A 22579-nucleotide genomic window follows, 5' to 3' on the forward strand; every position below is an offset into this window, starting at 1 on the left:
TGAATTTTAAAATAAAGCTATCCTAAGGTTGGTTGGGGAGAGAGGGGAGGAGTCTTGGGGAGAGGATGAATAGGGTCCTGTGCTCAGCCCCTGGGTGGACTGAACCCCTCTGTTTGAGCTTTTTTCGGCCTTGGCACACAGGATTCCCTGTGAGGAGTTGGTCGGAAGCAGGAAGTGGTCGTGTAAGTCGATCTGCAGATGCAGCACAGAGCTCCTTTTCAACAGCAGACCCCTTGGTCCTATTCTACACAGCGACGCATCAGGTAGTCCTCCTGCTGCACCCGCAGCAAGACACATGCCACACAGAACCACTGGACAGAGAAAGTGCAAAAGATAAGAGGAAACGCTAGGAAAGAGGACAGAGAGACAAGGAACAAAATTGGGAATGATGCCGAAACAGTGCAGACTTCCGCTATTTAAGTCATTGATCAGATAGGAAAAGCTGTTTACCAGCTGTGGTTTAGCACTGCTGAAGTCTCTGCCAAAATCTGACACGGCTGGACAACAGTCCAAACTGTTATCCATGAAATCTTCTTTTGACAGGCAAGGAAGGGTAAAGTAGCCAGTGCTGATACTAAAGTCAGGAAAGAAAGAGTAAGCTACAGGTGCACTGCAGCTTAACATTTCCACAGCATATTGTGGTCGAACTGTTTGTTGCAGATAAGGGACTTTATTATTTTAACGGCTCTGAATTAGATTCTGAGTGCAGTTTACAGTCCTCTCTACTTGAGATCCCTTCGTCCTCCACATATCTCTTCTCCAGCCTTTTTGTGACTTTTCTGATTTCCAAGAAAGAACAACTGCTCCAATTGTGAATTTGAGAACTATGCTACTTCTTATTTCAGATCCTGCACATGCCCCCCAGATCCCTCCCCCCCACCCCAATCCATTTGTTTATAGATAGTTTTATCAGCAACATATAAAAAAGGTCTCACTCACAAAGGTGGCACATTGACAAGCTAATTAGAATGGAATGTGGGGCACTCCAACAAGTGTGTCACGTTCTCCTTCATTTTGCCTTAATTGTCTTGGCTTTTCCAAACCATTACTATAAAGTGGTTTTGAGCAGGATGTATACCACCTTGTCTCTCAGCACTAAACAAGCAGTGCTGAGGCACAAGCAGTAAAAGGATAAAGTTAGAATCCTGCTAAAATTTCACTAAATGACAGCTGAAACTGAGCTTCTGTTGCTATGAACGAGGCTATTGTTTAAATAGGATTCGTTGTTATTGTTTCCAAGTGCTACTTTAGGTGCAGCTGAACTGCTGAAGTGGACCAAAGTGTTGAGTCTCCAAAATAGAAAAAAATTTTTTAATGATGTTTGTTCGGGCAAGAGAACTTTTGTGTGTGTGTGTGTGTGTGTGTGTGTGTGTGTGTGTGTGTGTGTGTGTGTGTGTGTGTGTGTGTGTGTGTGTGTGTGTGTGTGTGTGTGTGTGTGTGTGTGTGTGAGTGAGAGAGGCTGCCACAGTTCAGTAGTAGTTTGACTGCATTTTAGTGATGTAAAATGCATTACTGAAACAGAGTTTCCAGTTTGCACTATTGTGACATAGAGTAAGGGGTGATGAATTGGTCCAGTCATGTCTCTGGCAGATCGTTTAACTTCAGTAAGCCTTTGAAGAACTGCCGTGACCAAGGAAATCCTTGACATCTGAGACACAACACAAAGAAACATAGACACAAACACAATCCAGCTTATGGTCCTAACATACGTCTAATAAAACCAAACAGAAGGGAAGCAAACTTTATCACCATCAAGATCCTGCTGTTTTGTCATTGGATATTTTTGAATACCATGTCATGCATTAACACAGGCTACTTAGGAAAGTCATAATTAGGTCATTTGGACATTTCCTTAGGCTATTTAAAGAGACACAGGCAGAGTGAATTTGGAAAATGCTGGTACTGACTCACGCACACTAGACCTGGAATTCCCTCTTTGCCATTTGCCAGGGGCCTACTGATTTTGGCATTGGTGCAAATTGGACGGAAGAATAAAAAAGGGAGGGAAAAATATTAAGCTGTGTTTTTTCTTTGCTACCCTTTCCACTCATCTCCTCACATAAATGCTAGAATTCTGCTGGAGACACAAAATACTTATTGTCACCCTAATACACTCAACTCCAAACAACCTAAGCTAAGTCTAAGGAGCTTGGAAAGAAAAGCGTCTGGACTTCTTTAAGTTGCTTGAAGATGTTTCACTTATCATCCGAGAAGCTTCTTCACAGACATTTTAGCATTAAGCTGTGACTGTCAGTCATGCAGCCACTCCAGTAACCTTCGTCCTAAATCTTCCACAAATGTTTTTGTTTCCTCTCATGACCAACCCCCACCTGTCCCTCAGTTCCTGTAGCCTAATGCTAAACTGAAGAGATTTTCTTTCATGTGGGTGTGGGATGGAGACAGAAAGAAAGTGTTAAGACAGACAGCACAAGATAGAATGAAGGAATAAAGAGGCACAATGGTTCATCTGGGAATGATGTTTGAAGCAAGAAAACAGAAGTTTACTGGTCATGTTTTTTTTTGTTTTTTCTCTGTTCTTGTCTCTGTCCCAACCTAACGGTAGAATACTGAGCTCTTTCTCTCAGCATATGGCACATCAGATGCTGCCAAATCTAAAAGGAGTGAATTACTTTCCATTACAAACCCGCTCTCCTTTTGATTTAAATCTCTGTGACAAGATCAAGTCAGAATTAAATCTGACTTTGATTCAGCCGCTGGTGCCGTAAAGTAATATTACATCTACTACTCTATAAAAACCCAAACATTGTGCATGTCAGTCATACAACTTATACTCACGTTGTACATAAACAGACTTGTCCGGATAAATACAGCACACATATACAATTTTACTCCTCTGAATGTGTGAATGCACTTTCATGCACTCACGTAAAACCTGAACCATTTTCCTAACTGCTATCATGAAGTGAGACCAAATGTTCACAAAAAGAGTTTTTGTATATCTGCCAGCTGTGAAGTCTCACAGAAAAACTGTATTTCATGAAAATGTGCTTGTTTTATGTGGCACTGACATGTACTGCATTTAAATGGCCCCCTTTCCCAAAGTTTCACAGTCACATGCCGGGACTCGACTGTCCCCTTGTCTGGAGATACGTGCACACTAACTCCTGTCTAAACCTTACTAAGCAAAAGTTGAACCTGAAGGTGAAAGGTCATGAGTATATCCTGCAGGTAAACAGGAGTCTAAAAGACTTTTGCCTCATTGTCTTTAATGGATTTCTGCCACTCCCAACTTCTTCTAATGAAAGCATCTGTCCACAAAAGGCTGTAGTATGCGGGCTTATCTGGCTGTCTAAAAGAGAAACAAATCTAACTAGAATCTCAAAATTATTTAATATTGCCTGTTCTTCCGTACTTAGTTCAACACACAACATGCTTTAAATACCCAGTGATGTTAGGTTTGCTTTTACTCTTTTTGCAGGGGGATATAGAATTTCTTCACTGCTTAAAACATTAGTGTGAGGCACAGACTTTATGCCAGTTGTAAAAATCATTTTAGAGCTTTTGTTACCGTGTAGAAATAGCAGCATGTGCATGGCTGAATAAGTATTTTGCCATTTAGGCATGGCGTATGACGACAAGGAAGCTTGTGTCAAAATTTTGTGGCTACCGCGCGGCTTGTTTCTGCACGCTTGTGTTAGGTGAGGTTGTTCATTTGCTCATGGGAGGTAGGGTGATGGGTCACTAACAAAGGGCTGATTCCCCAGAGGCCAAAGAGGTTGTTGCGCATCTTTCGCAGGCCCAGTCTCATCTCTGGACTTTCACCTATGTGCTACTGGCGCCAGAGTCTCACTGCCTCTGGCTTCTTTAAGGCACAGGATATGCAAATATTAATGGAGCAAAACATGTATGTCATAAATAGATGGACACTTTTATTGTAACACGGTATCATGGATTTATGGGAATCTGATAACTAATGGCTGCAGAAATTATTTAATGAAAGAGAAACTGCAGACAAAGTTTACATAAATATGTCTGTACCGTATAAACCTACATGCCGTTTCAGTCCTTGAGTATGTGTGTACAATAATTTACCTCAAGGTTTGTAAAGATCAAAGTTTATTTTCATGTAGAGGATGAAAAAGACATGTATCTAATTATTAAATAAAACCGGTTTCAATTATTTAAAAAAAAAACTTCACATACTTTAACGTCAAAGTAAAGATTAACAGATGGTCTTTTTTTATCTGGCACATCTGAATTTGTCAGGATTGTTATGATTTCTTTGTAACGTGTGACTGAAAGAGCTAAAGCCAAAGCTTCTATGTTTCACCTTTCACCTTTTGCATCTACTGTATCCAGATTCAGTAATTGTTCTACCATGACCACTTTATAACGGGACTTTCCTCAGATACCTTTCAGCCAGTGTTTAATGAGTTTAGGTTGTCTTTTGTGGTATGTGGCTTGGTGAAGAAAGCATGAAGTGTCTTTTACCTTATAAATACCTAGATATGTGCAGCAATTAATAGTTAGTTATTTTACTGGAGCTCTTGGTGTGTCTTATAGTATTAACTGTCATCTGGTTAAATTTCCCCCGAGTACAGCCCTGGACCTAATTGAAACAATTACAAATGAGGCTAAATGAGAATGTCAACTGATGATTTTTTTTAGAGGCAACCAAATACTTTTGCCCAGGCAGAAGAAAGGACAAGCAAATATTGATACGGTAAAGAAGGAAGACTTTCTCCATTAAAAACAAGAAGGAGCCAGGAAATTTTACCTCCATCGCCCTTTTCATTAATATCCTCTTCTACTCACTCATGTTTTACATGTCTGTCACACACACCTTTTTCTGTCACAGCCACACAAGTAATATTCCACAGACAAGCAGAAATACTGGAAACTGTGTCAAGAAGAAAAAATAATAACCTTGAAATGCTCTAAAACAAAGATTCCATCATGTTGATGGAATGCTGTGGTTAGCAATATGGAAACAGACTGACTCCAGAATTCAGTGGTTAGCAAAAAAAATAAATAAAAGAAAAAACTCGTCTGTGAAAGAGGAAAAACTTGGGAGGGGGTAAGGACAGCCTCTGGAATTACACACCAAAACCTCTGAGACGCGCACACTCATGCACACTAACAGATTCACATACACATACACACCTTCTATCTTACCCACTGAGCAGTTAACCACAGTGGGTGAAGGGTGGGGTTAGGGTGGTGGCGAGCAGGGAGGCACAAATTTAACAAACCTCCTTTTAGTGCTTTGCTCGCTGCTTCATTTGAAGTGCTCAGATGTGCTCTTCTTTCAGACACTCTGAACTGACTTCTCGCAAAATGTCACCAGTATGGCAGAAGACAGATGACTCATTAATTATCCTCTGTAAATCGTACACTGAGAAACTAAGGTTATGAACTACTGACAGGCCACTGCTGTTCGCACACCCACATCCATTGCTTCTGTTTTAATAACTGCGGTGGCAGAATTGAGAAAGCGCATCACTGTCATATCTCTCCTCCTAGCCTGCCGTTAAATAGACATAAGTGCAGAGATCTTAAAGGCAAATTGCTTGCATAATGGATGTCTCCAGAATTACAGGGGAGGAGGCAGGCACGCTGACAGAGGTTTTGGCGGAGAGCCCCAACAAGGGCCTGGGGCCAGCCACTCTCACCATGCATTCTCTTCACTGGGCTGGTCATGCTGGGAAAGGTGTGAGGAGAGCAGTGAGACACCCCACCAGCGTCCCTCTCATTACACAGCCTACTGGGCTACGCAACACACTGAACAACCCATCCCTTTTGCACACTTTTCCTTCTACTTAATGGAATTCCCCGTTACTCCATAAATGCCTCTCCATTCCATCACCTCTTACCTCTCATCATCTCTCGTCTTCATCTGTCTTCTCTCCCTCAGTGATCTTCTAGACCACTGCATGTTGATGTTTCAGTGCACAAGCATCTGGAAAAGGCGAACAAGCAGCTGATGGCAGTTATTGATTTCCATTATTATAAAGCAAGCCATTCTTTGTAGGAGTGGATTACTCACCCTGCTGTTGCTTTTCTCTTGGCATTAAGGGTTTTTTGTTTCTCTGGAGAGTCATTGTCTTCCCGAGCCACCTTTTTTTTGTGGTGTCTTAAACAAATGTTGAATTGCTGCATTGTTAAGATCACCCATTTTAGTAGCTCTGGTCTGCTTTTACCATTTCTGTGAGTCACCTTTGGGTACTCTCCTATTACAGAACGCACATCAACAGAGGTGTTGAGTGGCTCATAAAAAAAGAGATGCTGAGCCTGTAGTCTTTTATGTTAACTGATTTTGAGAGATATGGCGCTTAGAGGTTTTGGCCTCTAAATGGCAAAAGCAGCTATGTGAGACTGATGTGATGAGTCGACAAAGATTTTGACAGCGCTACTAGCAAATATTCACTTAAACCAACACCACATACATCCTGTTCTAAAATGACAGGAAAGGGGCTTCCAGGAAATTGAGCTTTCATTCAAGCACCGTTTAACCATCCCTTCCTTCGTTCCTGTGAGAAACCAGTACAGACCCTTGTGAAAGTAATGGGAGAAAACAGTGTAGCCACTTTTGTTACAGTTATGTGCACGCACACACACAAACACGCGTGGACTTATACCACAAGCACACCAGTTCTTAGGCACTCAGCAGTCTCAAGCTGAGAGTCAGGGTGGTGTTGTGGTGAAGCCATATGGGGCGCCACTGCCTGAAAGACTTGGTGATTTGACAGGAGGCCTGAAGAACACACACTCACATGGACACATACACACAGCCTTAATTGACTTATAAAACTGCACTAAAATGCACTTTTATGGAATAAATTTTAGACCAGTCACACAGGATTTGATATGAACTTGTGCCCAGCTTGCAATTCTGTCACCACCACATTGTCTTTATACACAGTCCAACAGCAATTCATGCTATTTCATGAAAAAACTGAGTAAGCAGTGCAAAAACACCACCAATTTGCCAGATTAATATGCAAGCAGTCTCTGTATGAAATAATTCTTGTTTATGAGAAGGGAAAGAAATACTGTGCAGCCCAGGGCTGTAGGGGAAGTGTCCAAGGCATTTTTAGACTATAATTGACCCTTTACTCTTTGTAAACTGACAGCTCAGGCTTTGGTGCTACTTCTGTAAGGTTCCTGTAATCCTCATACTGCTCTTTTTGTTGTTGGAGGCGTTCATTCACAGCCACAAACCGCAACAGCCAGTCTAGGCAAATACAATTGGGGCTATGATGTATGATCGTGACTGTTGACTCAGCAGTGCTGGATCAAGCGCTGCCTGATGGAGACGCGGCAAGACCGTTCACCCCAGTTTCCCCAACCGGTGGCAGAGATACCTGCAGACACTTTGGCTTTCAGATTCTGTGGAGCTGTAAAGGGGATGTGATTTTTCACAACCAGGTCAAAACCTAGCCAGGTCTCAGCTTCAGGTCTCCCTTCCAAACTGTTAAATACCTCTGGGAGGTTTACCACAGGATGAGACAAGGAAACATGCAGCACAGGGTGATCTTGTCAGAAAAAATTGAGGGTCATATCTCACTGTGTGTCATGTGGTATCTGAAAGCATTGACTGCTGCTTTGTGGATGGAAACATAATGGCCTTCAAGGCTCAAAGCTGTAGGCCAACACATCTTATCTCATATCAGCTCATCTCCTCGTCTCTGTGGCTTTGAGAGGGCTTGAATTTATACAGTGAAAAAAAATTGTCCACCTTTAGGGACCTATCTGGCTGTGACCTCACTTACACTACAATACAGTCAACATACCATGCACTTGCTAACTTATTACCATTAATAAGGCCACAAGACATACTCCTACAGAAACAGGATTGTATTTATGTTTCATCGTGATTAAATGTGGTTTGGTTCTTTTGCCAGGGTGCACAAAGAATTCATTTGTGAGCCATCTGTCATCGTCTTCCAGATAGTCAGCACTAATGTTGTGCTGTCAAACAGTCTTATCATAGGCTCGGTGCTCAGGTGATCAGATACGATCTCTACGAAAGGAATTTGGATGTTTTGCAAAAAAAACTAAAGTAGGGTTGTTTTTTTAAATCTGCCTGAATTATACCTCTAACTGAATACGGCTATAAATAAAAGAGTACATAAATCATAATTACCATACCAACCTGCTAAAGGATGTTTTAGTAAAAATATTGATTCCACAGGATGGATTCAAGATGGAAACAAAATCAGGTGCTGATGACAAAATGACCCAGAGAGTTCCAAAAAAATAATCTCCTGAGAGACTGATGAGGGTGCACATACTTACTGTCTGTTTGTCTTTCACATCTCACAGTGTTATATACAGTTTTCTGGCTCCATTATAGTCACTGGCTAAAAGAGAGGCTCGATTCAGTGGTACTTAGTTTTTCATTTTAGTATGCAGTTTTCACTCATTCCTCACAAGCTAAAACTTTCCTCAGTAAACCACAAGTGCTTTGCTCAAGGACACTTCAGCACAGTGGATGGTAGCCAAAACAGATGCTTTAACCAGAAAGGTAGTCTCGGCAAACACAGGCTACCTCCAGTACCGGTATAGTCAGTGGAGGCAGACAGAAGATGTGTTGGAAGTTTGGTTACCGGGCCTAGAAATTACATTTTGGTGCTAACTGCAAGTTTCATTTGGTCTGACCTCAATCAACCAGGAGCATTGCCGGGCCAAAGTAAACCAGGACCCGAGAGCACTGTCTGGGATGCCTGGGGAAAGGCAACAAACGTCAGTGTGCCCTCACTTCTCACTGTCTAAGGGCTGGCTGACTAATCCTCGATATTCCTCCATGATCTAAACCTGAAGCCTTCTGTAGCAAAAGAACACTGTGGCATTGTGTCCCTTCTCTCAAGGAGTCTGTGATTCATTTACTGGCAATGCACTTTGGATGCATGTACTGAATTTTTCTCATCCTCAGAACTACGTTCAACTTCATCATTCCAAGACGAAACTGCTTTCTTTGTATGACTGTTGAATATGACACAACAACTTACTGCTGTCAAGCGAGAATCAAGCACTCAAAAAAACTCTATGTGGTTGTTTGAAATGTGTCTGTTGTTGAAAAAAGGAACTTAGACTAAGTAATATCTCAAGGACTAGTATGAAAAGACAGAATTTTGGAATTCCCTATTGATCACACAGTGTATATTGACAGTACTGTTGTTTGATGCTGCAATACTGCTCTCTGCTGGCAGAAACAGGGAACAAGTATATGACATGAAGTAGCTTTGTGTGAAACTGTAGGGTTTTGTTTTGTTTTTTAACTTTATTTGTTTCATTTGGAAGTTCCTGACATTTCTATTTTCAATACTAACACCTAGGCCAAAAAGTATTTTTTGGATACACAAGTTTTTCTGAATGCTGTTCAATGTTTCGCTTGCATGTTTAATTAGTATTGTTTGCTTTTATCTAACAAAAAACATTTAATTTCTAAGAGTTTTTAATTGTTTTCATCAGATAGTTTAAGGTTGCCATCTGATCCTCTTTGCTCTTTATTCCTTCCAGGTCTGATTTGCTTTGGTGCCAGATCTGCAATTGACAATGAGGGTGAAGAGATGAGCTTGCAGCGAGAAGCCCGGTCCCTGCAGTTCCTGCCACTGGACATTTAGTGATTATTACTACACACAAGACGATGTCCCTGTCTCCCAGATAGCGCTTCTGAGGACCAGGCCTTCACAGCACACATTGTGCACCATGGCAGGAGAGACTCAGCGAATGCATGCAGTCAAAGAGCTGGACACTGAGTCCAAACTGCAGGATGAGGGCACCACGCTGGAGCAGACGAGTGAAAAAACCTCAAAGGAATCTTCAGAGCACTTTTCAAGCACAGGCACTGAGGCCAGAGCCAGTAGCAGAGGGCCCAAAGCTGAAAAAATAGAGAAGAAAAGGGACTGTCCTCAGCAGCGTGAGGCTGTCATACGACCACAGCAAGCAGGGAAGATTGACTTCAGATCACTGCAGAACAGATCAAAGTTCGCCACTGACAGGACTTGGTCGAGTGGCAAAGGCAGTCCCCAGTCTCCAAGTGGAAAGAGCCGCAGCCGAGAGAAAGGGAAGCGGTCAGTAAAGACAGAGCGAGGCAACCCACAGCAGCTGTACAGACCAGGCATTACAAATCCACGCACTGTTGGTATTGCATATCCGCAGCAGAAGGTTTTGCCACCCAAGAAGTTGGAAACCAGTCGTGGCCCAGTTTCGGGCAGCTACAGATTCCACGTTCCCAGTATACCAGAGAGAGAGGCCGAACTACAACAAGAAGAGCTTAGCTACAGCCGCTGTTTCCAAGAGGCTTCCTCTAACCTCACCTCCCAAAGCTTTACCTCACAGACACTGGGCTCCTCAAGTGGAACATCATCTCACCCACACCCACCCCTGTCACAGCAGCAGCAGCCAGCATCCATGGAGAGCAACAGTGCACAGCCTGGCGGCCAACTGATTCTGACTGACTTTCATCTGAGTGGCTCTAATGCATGGGCATCTCCTGAAAGGACTTTCAATGGTGCTAACTTTGGGGTTTCATCGCAGAAATCCACTGCCCTATCAGAAGCAAATAAGGCAAACACATTTGTGCCTGGCCCATTTCAGTATGGATATAATTTAATGGAAGAATCAACCTCTGACTCTTTTCCCTGTGAACAGGACCCACAATCCCAAGACTTCACAAACGCCTCTTTAGGTTCTGTTCATGTGACCCATAACTCGTTTTCTTTCGCACCTGCAGAAGGGCAAAATATTGCTCAGAACAACACTCAGTTCAATAATGAACAGCAACCAGAGGGTCGAAGCACTTATCCTCACAATCCGCAGTCACAGTTTATGCAAGGGGTGGCATCATCCATCCAGTGTCCAAGAAACCTGAGTGAGGACTCAGCCAGCAGCGACAGCTCTGGCTCCAGCTCACAGCAGTCGGAGCAAGGAAAGACTGGGCTGGCCGAGAGCACAGATGCAATTGGTCAGGCAGACAGTAGGGATGCAGCCATCACCTCGGGGAGTAAGAGAAACTGTCACCCCAAAGACACAGCTGCCAACCAAAGAACACTCATTCAAGGAAGTATGCATGCAAGAAATATTTCACAAGTCCCAGGCTCACCAATGCACTTTCCCACCAAAACATATAACAGCATTCCAGTCAATAACATTCGCTCGAGCACAATGGCTTTTGATAAAAACATCAACAGTAATGTTCTAAGTAGGATACCACATTCATGGGAGGGGCCTAATAAGGCATATTCACAAGAGGATCCAAACACAATTCAGTACACTGATATAAATGACAAGTTTCAGTTTCAGAACCAGCCAGCGATTGACCAAAGGCCAAATTCATCTAAAAATAACAGAATGCCCTGGCAGCAGATACGACCCACCCCTGCCATGCCAAACCAAAGTAGAATTGAGTTATCTAGACAAATAAGCAATCAAAAATTGGCTTACATAGTTTCCCCCTCTGACTGGCAGGATGACATAAAATCACATAAACCCAGCTCGTTGAAAACTCCTGGCTCATTTCAGAACAGCAGAACTGGTGATGTCTTTTCAAACCAAAGACAGGAGATTGTTAAAAAAAACAGTAACACAGTCCCAACTTTTAAAGTAGAAACAAGCCACTCACAAGTATGTGAGTCGAAAAATAAGGTAGTATTCTTTGGACTCAATCATTCTCTTCCAGCAGCACCGTCAAGAAACTACAGCTTTCCACCATTACAGGTGCCGCCTATGGGACTGATGATGGTATCGCCTTATGAATCCCCTTTACCATCCCCAGTTCATAATCCTGCATCTAGCAGTACCTGCTCCTCCCACTCCCCAGCATCCACGAGCCCTGTTAACATCAGCTCAGAGGACACGCAGATATCTAAGCCACCACCCTCTCACCCATTCTATCACCAACCACAAGGCAAAACCCAGTTACCCTCAGATCACCTGAGCACTCACTCCCACCAGTTTCATTCCGACGCTCCGCGGAACCTTCCTTTTGTACCAGACAGACCCAAAGACGACATGATGAGCTACCTGCAAAGCAGTAGTCATGTAAAGACAACTATGGATGGAAGCAAAGCTTATGTGGATAGTTTTGGCGTGGAGCACCAGCAGCCTCCCCCGCCATACTCTGCACATCAGCTGTTAGCCAGCTCATTAGCCACAGCAAATCTTGACCAGTTGGATGTGCTCCTGACATGCAAACAGTGTGATCAAAATTTCAACAACCTGGCCTCATTTTTGGGCCATAAGCAATACTGTGCTCATCACACGTTTGCACAAAATGACCTCAAAGAAACGGCAAAGATTGAGGACAGTAGAAAATACCATTCAGATCCAGCAAAAGCAGTGTCGTCCGTGTCAAACGTTTCACTCTCAAGGTGTCCGTCTGATCTTCACTTGTCTTTGTTGGGCCTCAATAAAAATGGCGACCTGATATGTGACAGTGAAATGAAAGGAGACAATAAAGACGATTCAATGAAACTGTTCTCCAGTTCAGTCAACCTCCCCGAGCTGGAAATGGATGCCAAGTTAGACAGTCTAATCACAGAAGCTTTGAACGGACTGGGATATCAGTCAGACAATGCTGAAATAGACAGCAGCTTTATTGATGCATTTGCTGATGATGACCTCACCACTGTCAAAACATCGTCAAACAAACAATCTCTGAAAATGAAAGAATCCCTGGTCTTTGAGAGCAAAAATAAACAAGCAGTTGATGATGTGTCTTTCACACAGGAAAAGTATTTTTATGACTCTGATGTAGAGAGCCCTGAGAAAATCTCTCTGAATCTGGAACAAGATGAGAAAATGAACATAAAAAAAGAAGTCTCTCATAAAAATTCAAGAATTGCCTCCAGGGAGAAGACGTGGGAACAAGGCAGCAAAGTGAAAGAGGCAAAAACTCTGTGCAAGAGCGAGGGCGAAAACACGGGGACACAGAGGTTACTCTTATCCAGCAAGTTTTCGGAACGCTGCGGCGTTAAGAGCTTTCAGGACAACTCCGCACTTCGAGGGTCGGCACCCTCACAGGCCTCCACCTCTCCGACTTCAAGAACTGCAGTGAAAGAGAGCAAGAGGAAAAACACTGGAGGGGGCACCTGGAGCAAAGAACTTATTCACAAAATAGTTCAACAGAAAAATAAGCTCCATAAACTCCACGTCAAAGGTACTAAAAACCTTCAGTTTTCCTTGGTGATGGAGAGACTAACTCCTACGGTGCAGAACACCGCCTTTGGAGAATACGACTATGTCTCAGACTCAGATGATGAATGTGAGCCCGTAAAGATAGCAAGCCAAGGCCGACTGAATCAGAGTAGTCGCTGTAAATATACATACACTAAAGAGTGCAAGTGGCGAGCGAAGAGCGAGAGGGACCAGGCAGCATGGAGGCATGAGTCGAAGGACTGTTTTGAGATGAAAAAAAGCGAAGAGGTTTCTCTCTCGCCCGACAAGCACAGCTCTCACCAGAGGCTCAGGAGGCGGGGTAGCAGATCGTCCACAAGCAGTGAACTCAGCACATCTGTGAGTGTTTCGAGTGATAGTATCAACAGCCCCAAAAGCACTGATCGCACTGACTCAGACTGTGAGAAGAAGACAGACAAAAACAAAGAGTCTCCAGAGCAGAAAACCCATGAAAGGTCTTCCCCTCAGAAGTTATTTAAAGAGTCCAGCACACTTGCACTGACTTTCACAAAATCTGTCAAGAAGTATAACAACAACAAAGCCATTCATTCTGATATCAAAGACAATACAGAGGATCCAAAGAAATGTCACTCAAATCCTGAAGCTGCTGATCTAGCGGCATCCTCACAAAAAGCAAAAGATACAGTAAAGCACTTGGAAAAAAGCAAAACGTCTCATGCAAAATCAAGAGAGAAACCCGTGTCTCACAAAAAAGAACCCAGTACAACGGTTACTTCAGACAGAAATTCCCTACAGAGAGCAGACAATCTTTGCCCTAAAGACGAACCAACACAATGTGGCGGCACAGATAACAAGACATTTAATTCACAGTCCCCCTCTACCAAAGAAACTGATTTCAATATTGACAGAAAAACAAAGGGCAAAAGAAGAGAGGGCTCCCTGGCTGCACAGCCAGAGTTATCAGACACTCCCACGTTTGAAAAACAGAGCGACAGTGTCTGTGCAGTGAAAGAGGCTATCACTTTAGCCAGTGACCTAGTCACGCACAAACCTGGGTCTCTTTGCAGCTCTTTGATGGATGAAGTGTGCCTGTCTCCAACTGAAAGCCAAAGCCCGCTGATACAAAAAGACACACTCCACCTCATGCCTTACCCCCTGGACCAGGAGCAAGGACTCATTAAATCTCCGCTTTCATTTGACACCTCATCAATGTTTGGGGACCTCACAGGCTTTGACGGTGGCCTTTACTCGGAGATGCCGATACAAAAAGAGGGTTTCCATTCAATAGAAAACACATCGGAGAAAAAGGACGACTTTGTGTCATCTTTCTCTCCTTTTCTGGAGCAAAGAGACTGGAATCTCATTGTTAGCCCCGTTCTACCAGATGAGATATCCCAGTACAAAAGCAACTCGGAGAAATCAAATGAAAAGAAGCCAGATTATAATCACGTTCCTTTGTCTCTGCCAGAAAAAATAACTGACTACAGTGCAAATCTCAACAGCTGTGCATCAGAGGATGAGCTGGAGATAAAGAGAATAGTGAACGAGCTCGAGAACCAGCTGCAGACAACAAAGTTGGAAAGGCCACCGATACTGGATCAGCACGTCCCCAAACAGCTGCAAATGAGCAAATTTTCACCTTTACGTCTGGGTGATGAGTCAGAGAGTGAGTGCCCCACTTTGGATGCTAAATGCTCTGTACCGACGATAGATGTACCTGTTTCGATGCCTTCAGAGCCTTTCACTGAACAGGGACTCTCATGGCACGGCACGTTTCAATTTGAGCTAATGGGTGAACATCACAGTCCCCACACTGCAATTCACAATGAATCAGGGGCTCTTGAAATATTTTCAGACAAAGAGGGCCATGCACCAAATTTAATCTCTGCATCCTCACGTATTGAACACCCACAGCTCCACCTTGGTCAAAAAACGGAGGAAAGAAGTGCTGAAGAAGACACTCCTGCGGAAACAAAGGAAGAGATTTTGGAGCAGAAGAGATATACAGAAAATCTCATGAAAAGTCTGGAGGTGATTTCACACTCTATATTCAAGAAAGAACCCCTTATATCAGTACACAAAACGCCAAATGTCAACTCTCCCCAAAGTCAACAACATGTAGAAACTGAATGTCAGGCAACAGATGCAGTTGAAAGAGAAGATCATGAGGAAAAGGAAGCAATTATGAAAAAGGAGAATATATTATCACCTCCAAATATCAGTGAGAGGAAGGATGAAATTGAATTCATTCTGGATGAGTCAGAGTCATCTCTCTCCAGCAAGGCTGACCCCAGAGTCAATGGCAGCCAGCCAAATTCATCGCAGCCAAGTGAGGCCACAGAAAACAAGGATTACAAGGCACAGAGTAAAGTCGCATCAGAGCAGGATATCTCCAAGAGTAGCACTTTAACCGAGACTGCTCACTGCTCAAGTGTGGTGACACATGAGCCACGTGTGGATGAGGAATCTTGCGGGAACTGTAATGCAGAGGACAATGTCGATCAGCTGTTTAAAAACAGTAATGTCAGCCGAGAGTATTCACCCACGGGTGAGGAAGCGGAGGCGGTGAAGGGAATTACGGGTCACTCTGGTGTTCATCTGTTATCACCAGCTCAGGCTGAGCCCAGTTCAGATATTAGTGAGAAAATGGCAGATGTGACGAAGGCAGCAGCGGAGCGACAATCAGCTGGTAGCCATGGTAATCGTGACGACAACAGCTCATTGCATGCTGACGAATTAAAAGTGGAGCGGTCAGAAAGTAAAACTGTTAAAAGAACTGTTGAAACATCAAGCCAAGATCATTTAATAGGCCTGTCGACACAGACGTACAGTGAAACTGATATGTCCGTAGAGATTGTCACCACAGACAAGCCCTGCAGTCCGTTACTGGTGGAAACCAAAACAGAAAGCTCTAGATGCTGCTCGCCCTTCCATGACACCCAATCCATAGAGGGACAAAGCAATCTGTTGATCATTTCACAGTCTGATGGCATCATTAACGGTGATTCCTGCAAAATGACTCCATTTAATGACTCATTAAAAACTGAGACAGGTCTCATCTTTGAGTCTGCTCAGAAACGAGAAGAGATTTTAAATGTTCAGGACATCAAAGAGCAGCTTCCCATTGATTTCATGGCAAGTCAGCATAACTCACCGTGCAGAGATGAAGTGGAAGAAAGTCACTGCGTCTATTTAACGACTGCTCCATCAGTCAGTCCTCTATTATCAAGCTCTAATCAAATGCCTATGCGGAAATGTAACACAGAAGAGGATTCGTGTAAGTCAAACAATACATGCGACAATAAATTTATTGATCAAGACTCCATTCAAAATACAAAATCCCCAAGAAGCAAAGGCAAAAACAAAAATTCAAACAGTGAGGAGCTAAACACAACCGTGGAGATGGAGTACTCTTTAATAAGTCCGCCTGACCTGCACTTGGGAATGATAGAGTGTAAAATCCCCAGATCTGAAACCACCATCTCCTCTCCACTTCCAGCAACCGTTATGGCAGAACCACCAGTGGTATCAGAGAGCCTTGGAAAAAGAGATTTAATGTACGACTTCAAGCTCAGCCCACTCAACTATAACAGCATCTCAGATGAACCTCCACAACTAAACCAGTACGATTACATACCAGTCTCACCAGCCAGTCAGCCTAAAGAGAATGCAGATACCGTGCTGAGACCCAGTGATGACTCTGAATCATGTGATCTGAGTATAAACCCTGCACTGATTTTTAGCAAAACTGAAGCAGACACAGGAGCATCACTGAATTCCAACCCTGCAGCTAAGCTATATTCATCCGATGAACCACTGGTGCTACAGCAGAGTATGAAATTCACATGTTTTTCACTGGGGCTCCCAGCTCAAAGCAAGAGAACAGACTCTACAGCTGGTAATGTAAAGACAAACCTGGAGGTTTGCCATGAGGTGCTCAAACCTGTTGAGAATTTGCATGTGCATGCAGACCTTCTGAGCAAGGCTGAAACAGAAACTTTAGATTCTCACAAAGCTTCTGTTGAGGACAGTAAACTTCTCAAAAAAACCTTTTCAGATGGTCCGCCCACTCCTAAGCCACTCATCATCTGTGAAAGTGAACAAATGCTGATTCCATCAGACCCTTCAGAGAAGCGACCAACAATAGACACTGGCCAGTGTTCAACAACGCAAATACACAAAGATGTGACGCAAAAAAAGACACAGAGCAGCGCTCAGCAGGGCAAAGTGCTCTGCGAAATTTGCTTCATGTGTTTCAGGACTGTGCCAGGGTTAAAGAGGCATAAAGCAATGAAGCATTTGGTCAAAGCTGAAAAACACACTGGCCCGCAGAGTGCAGCATCAAGCCATCAGGGGAGTGCGCTTATTTATGAAGCATCACAAACTACAGAGAAAAAACATAAAGATGATTCACAGACCTGTTACCCAACAAAAATAGATGGCCTTCCTCAGATAAGTAGTGCTCTCATATCTAAAGCGGCAGACACCGAATCCATCCTGGAGGAAATGGCAAGTGAGACAAGTGCAGTGGCAGTAGATGAAATAGGCTATCAAAGCCCAATGCTGTCAGTAAAAGCAAAGAAGAACAACAAAGCTAGAAAGAACAAGAACAGTGAGGTAAACAGAAAGCCTAACCATCTCTCTGATGAGCTTCTGAATATATTAAAAACAGATATACTTCAAGCTATAACTCCCGAATTCAAAAGCAGTGCAGAGCGCAGCCAATCTTCTGAGGAACAGGAGAAAACCAGTGAAAGAACTGAGGAATTCCCTCACTGTGCTGCTTCAGAGCCTGCTTTTGACAACACAGCCCGATCTCCAACAAAAGAGACAAATGTACTTAATGAAACTGTGGAGATCAATCAAATTGCTGATGCAGAAGAAACAAAATGTACGAGTATCACAGAGATGGCAAATTTGGAAGTGTGTACGGATAATAATGTGGAAAGTACTATAACTGTAGAAAAGGAGGTTATCAGAGAATGTGATGAAACCAGAAGGACTCTGCTCCCTGTGGAAGACATGTGTGAACTGAAAGGTTCAGAAGATAGCCTTGCCCAGGAGATTCTTAGAAACGTGGCAGGCGAAATAAAATGTGAGAAAAACAGTAGCCCTGCAGACAAAGTACATCCTCTCTCCTGTTTGAACTCCACAGCTCTCAGCCCTCCAAGTATAAGTCCTGATCTGAAGGCCCTACTTGACGATGACACCACATTCTCACAGCTCTTTCCCAGAGATGATGAGGCAAAAAGGAAGAAGTGCCAAAGGGTGTACAGCAAAAGAAACAAAAGGCAGAAGCTATCGCCCCGTTCAAATGTGACTGCTGACTTCCTTCCTCCTGAAACATTCGTGCAAAGTAAAGATCAATTCGCGGAAAACCAGGCTGAACAGACTTTTAATGACAATCACGCAAAGCACTGTGAATATGAGACAATTTCTCTTGATGATGCCATCATGTTGAATATGTGCCACAACAGCACAATAAAGGCAGATGTCACACCGCTGGCAGATGTTAAACAGAGGGATCAGGGGGATGCTGTTCATGACAACATTAAAGAGCTCCGCAGCAGCCTCTTGAAACCTCTCGAAAGCACAATTGATGAATCTTCAATTGAATGGAGCGGTCCCGCTGCCTTCACCAGCTTTGATACCAGCTCATCTGTGACCTCTGACCCCAAATCTTGTAAACCAGAAGTAGCATCCACCCCGTACACTGTGGAGCCAGAGGGCGTTCAAACCTTCCACAGCATTGACATCCAAAACATGAACACCACGTTTCAGCTTCCAGAAATCCAGTTCTTTGATTCTAATAAAGATATCTCAGTAGCTCCTCCAGCAATCGCAACTGTTGATGTGGAGAATAGAGATGATGAAAAGTCCAACAAAGTGGCAGAGCGGCGAGGCAGGAAACGGCAAGATGGCGGAATGAAAGTCAAAGATAAACAATACAAGTGCAAAGTGTGTTTCACTTGGTTCCTTACCCTGGGTGAGCTGAACTTTCACAAACTCTCCCACAACCCCTCTCCACCTCCAACCTGCTACATGTGTGTCCAGCGTAAATTCAGCTCCAGGGAACAACTAAGAGACCATCTGAGGGAGAAGCATGCAAAAAACAAGACAGGTATTTGGACCTGTGGAATGTGTTTGAAGGAGATATCAGATGTGTGGATGTACAATGAACACTTACGGGAGCATGCCACACAGTTTGCCAGGAGGGGTCAGACTCAAGGATCCATGCTAGGCATTTCGGGCAGCTTCATGCAAGAGACAGCAGTGAAGAACTTCATCTCCTCAATAATGCAACATCGCCCCAGCAAGGTGAGCAGAGAGGCCAGCAAAGTTAATAAAGAACAGGAAAAAGCTGTTTCTGCAGACAGCACAATGGTAGAGGGTGCTGAGGCAAAGCTTCACAAATGTAAAAGCGCCAGCGGAGCTGGTGGGAAGAACGCCTTAACCCCACTTGAAGTCCTCCACAAAACAGAGACACCTAAAAGCGTGGAGATGCATCCCAACTGCAAAGACCCCTCAAGAGACTGCCACCACTGCGGAAAACAATTCCCCAAACCATTCAAACTCCAGAGACATTTAGTGGTTCACAATTTGGAAAGGATTTTCCTGTGCCACAAATGCCCCGTCTCTTATCAGGAGGCCCAGGAGCTTAAAGATCATCTGAAGAGAGCTCACGAGGAGGTGGATGAGCTGGATTCGAAGCACACCACCCTCTACACCTGTGAGCTCTGCGCTGATGTCATGCACGTGATTAAAAAATCCTTCATCTGCAGCACCTGTAACTACACCTTCTCCAAGAAAGAGCAGTTTGATCGTCACATGGAAAAGCACCTGTCAGGGGGAAACAAAATTTTCAAATTCCGAGGCGTCTTGAGACCCGTCAGAGTGTCTGCATCCAAAGAAGATGAATGTGTTTCGCCTACAAGTAAAAAGAGGAGAATTCTCCCTGACAGTCTGCAAGAAAACAGCTCAGACAGTGGCATTGCTAGCGTAAGCTCACTGCACTTAAATCAAAACTCTGACACACAGTCTTCCAAACCCCCTGTGTCCATGGCAGACGACTCCACACAGACCATCAAAAATGAATACCACAGTGACACAAACAATACAAGTGTGAAGACTGAGGACATTGCTGAGGACTACTCTGAACTGCTTGTAAAGTTGGAAAAATGCATTCATATGGATTCTCCTGAGTCTGCTACACCCAAGAAGGAGGAAATTGACCCGACTCCCTCGCCTCATCTTGATAAAGAGGGTAATGAAATATCAATTCCTGAAGCATGCGACGTGAAAGAGGAGAATGAGTCGATCCACATTAGAGCAGAAACAACCTGTTGGTCAGCATCTAAAGAGAGTAGTGGTGCGGGGGAGGAGACTGTTAAAGCTGAGGAAGGTTCTGTTCAAGGTGACGCTACAGAAACGGAAGAAAAAACTGATTCACCTCCTCCTAGTGACAACTCTGTAGTCAGCTTAATAGAAAATCAAATCAGTTTAAAGACACCTGAGTCTGCAAAGGATGAATCAGCTGTCGATGTGATGGACCAGCAGGGGGATGAGGAGCAGTGGCATCAGATGTCCAACTCTTCTAGTAATAGCAGCAAACAACAGATCTTATCTCATGGTGCTGAGCAGGAATATGACAGTCAGAATAAAGAGAAGGCTGCCCTTGAGAAGTCAATTGACAACACCAAAAGTAGTCCAAAGACCACAGAGTCAACACCAGGCCTTCACTCCAAGGTTTCCCCCAATGCCTCAGCTTCAAATGAGGATAAGGAACCGCTGAGGCGACAGAAGAAGAGAAAGGACACGAAATCCCCTCATAGCCTGCAAAGGGTTTCCTCTCCAGTCACACAAGAAAATTTTGGCGTTGATTCTAGACCCAAGAAGAAATTTTGCCCCAGCAAGTGTGCAAATCCGTCTCTGCAGAGAAAGTCAGATGGACTGAATGAGTACCCTGTGCTGTCCTCAGTACGGGATGATGTCGTTAGCAACAAAATCATTTCCAAGTGCAAGACTGTAAGTTTGGGCTTGCAGTCGAAACGAAGTCTGCTTGATAGCTGTACGCAAAAGAAGGCTGAGTTTGTGAGCCCTCAGAACGGGGACTATAAAACCAAAAAGGGAACTCTGGGGAGAGCTTTGCATTCTCAGATATCGAAAGTTTCTTCAGTTCCCATGAACAATTCTTTGAAATCTCGACCAAAGATAGGGGTAAGGTCGATGGAGACCCATTCCTACCGGACAGCAGAGTCACAGAACCACCTCCTCAGCCAGCTGTTTGGCCAAAAACTCACTAGCTTTAAGATTCCTTTAAGGAAGGACACATCAGAATCTATTAACTAAGGGTTGGGGAGGGGGGGGATCTGTGAATAATAGACTGTAAATGTTCACAGGTATAAATGTTTAAGACAATTCATTATGGTGAATGAGATTGCACAGCTATTTTCTGTGAAATGCTTTAAATCTTTAAATACTTACATAGTCACTTTATTTCTTCTTTGTACATGTGTTTTTATTACATAAATGTGAGGATGAATGGCAGATATGAATATTGGGTCAGAAATTAAATATGCTAGTTGGAGAAATCATTGAACTTTTTTTAAGAGAATATATTTCATTTACCTAAAGGAGAGAAAAAAGAATACTTGAAAATACAGTAAAATATTTTGTTTTTAGAAATGCATGTTCATGTTGCATTCATAAAATAATTTTTTTAATGTTTTCTACTAAAGGACCAAATGACATCAGAACTGACATGGACTATTGTCTGTGCACCTTTCATAAATACTTCCTACATAGTCATTTTGTATTTTTTTTTTTACATTACTGTACTGCATTGACATTCATCGTATTAGCCTTTGTATAAACATTACGTGGTGCTACATTGTGTTTTTTTATTGTAATGTGAATGCCAATGTCCTCAGAAGGGAACATGAGATCTGTAGCAGATGCAGTTACAAACGTACATCAGACTGTTTTTACTGGCTCTCTGTATTTTATTAATACTGTGTAAACCATCCAAGTAAATCACATGTAGGCTGACAGAAAACAAAATTAGGAAAAGCTTCCATTGTATAAACTCAGGTGCATACAAGGACATCAAAGTCCCAAGACCTGTATTTGGAGTTCTTCCCATGCACTGAAAATACCACACACAAATTACAAACTCAATCTTTAACTCCAAGTGTTTAATTCTTAATAGTATTTACTAGGACAACAAAGGTGCTTTATCTTGTTTATACTGTATGTATCTTACATTGTATTATATTGTAGGTAGATGAATGTGTGGTGTAAAAGTTTTATTTTAAAAATGTGCAAAATGAATACGAATGAGAAGAAAGGGAAATGCAGTGTCTCTTGCAAGTTGTAAAGTGGCTCACCAAGTGCCTGTTTTATAGTTGGTTATTAAAGATCTGTACAGGTCTCTCCTTGCTCTTTTCTTCTTTTGTTCATGACATGTTTTGCAAATGTT

General features: G+C 43.2%; 1 protein-coding gene across 1 annotated transcript in view; it reads left to right on the forward strand.

Moving 5' to 3' along the window:
• znf469 (zinc finger protein 469) overlaps positions 1 to 22531 on the forward strand; it is a 215847-nt gene extending 193316 nt beyond the window's left edge. Inside the window, exon 7 of the mRNA XM_086298266.1 lies at positions 9484 to 22531. Within this exon, the coding sequence (XP_086154392.1) occupies positions 9673 to 21450 (11778 nt within the window). The 5' untranslated portion in view covers positions 9484 to 9672 and the 3' untranslated portion in view covers positions 21451 to 22531. The remainder of the gene's footprint in view (positions 1 to 9483) is intronic.
• Positions 22532 to 22579: the final 48 nt, after the last annotated feature.

This window comes from Aulonocara sp. 'chitande type north' Nkhata Bay, linkage group LG7 (assembly GCF_057382095.1).
Source record: "Aulonocara sp. 'chitande type north' Nkhata Bay isolate Kocher_YH1m ecotype deep benthic linkage group LG7, A_spYH_male_GT1.1, whole genome shotgun sequence".
Lineage (NCBI taxonomy): Eukaryota > Metazoa > Chordata > Actinopteri > Cichliformes > Cichlidae > Aulonocara > Aulonocara sp. 'chitande type north' Nkhata Bay.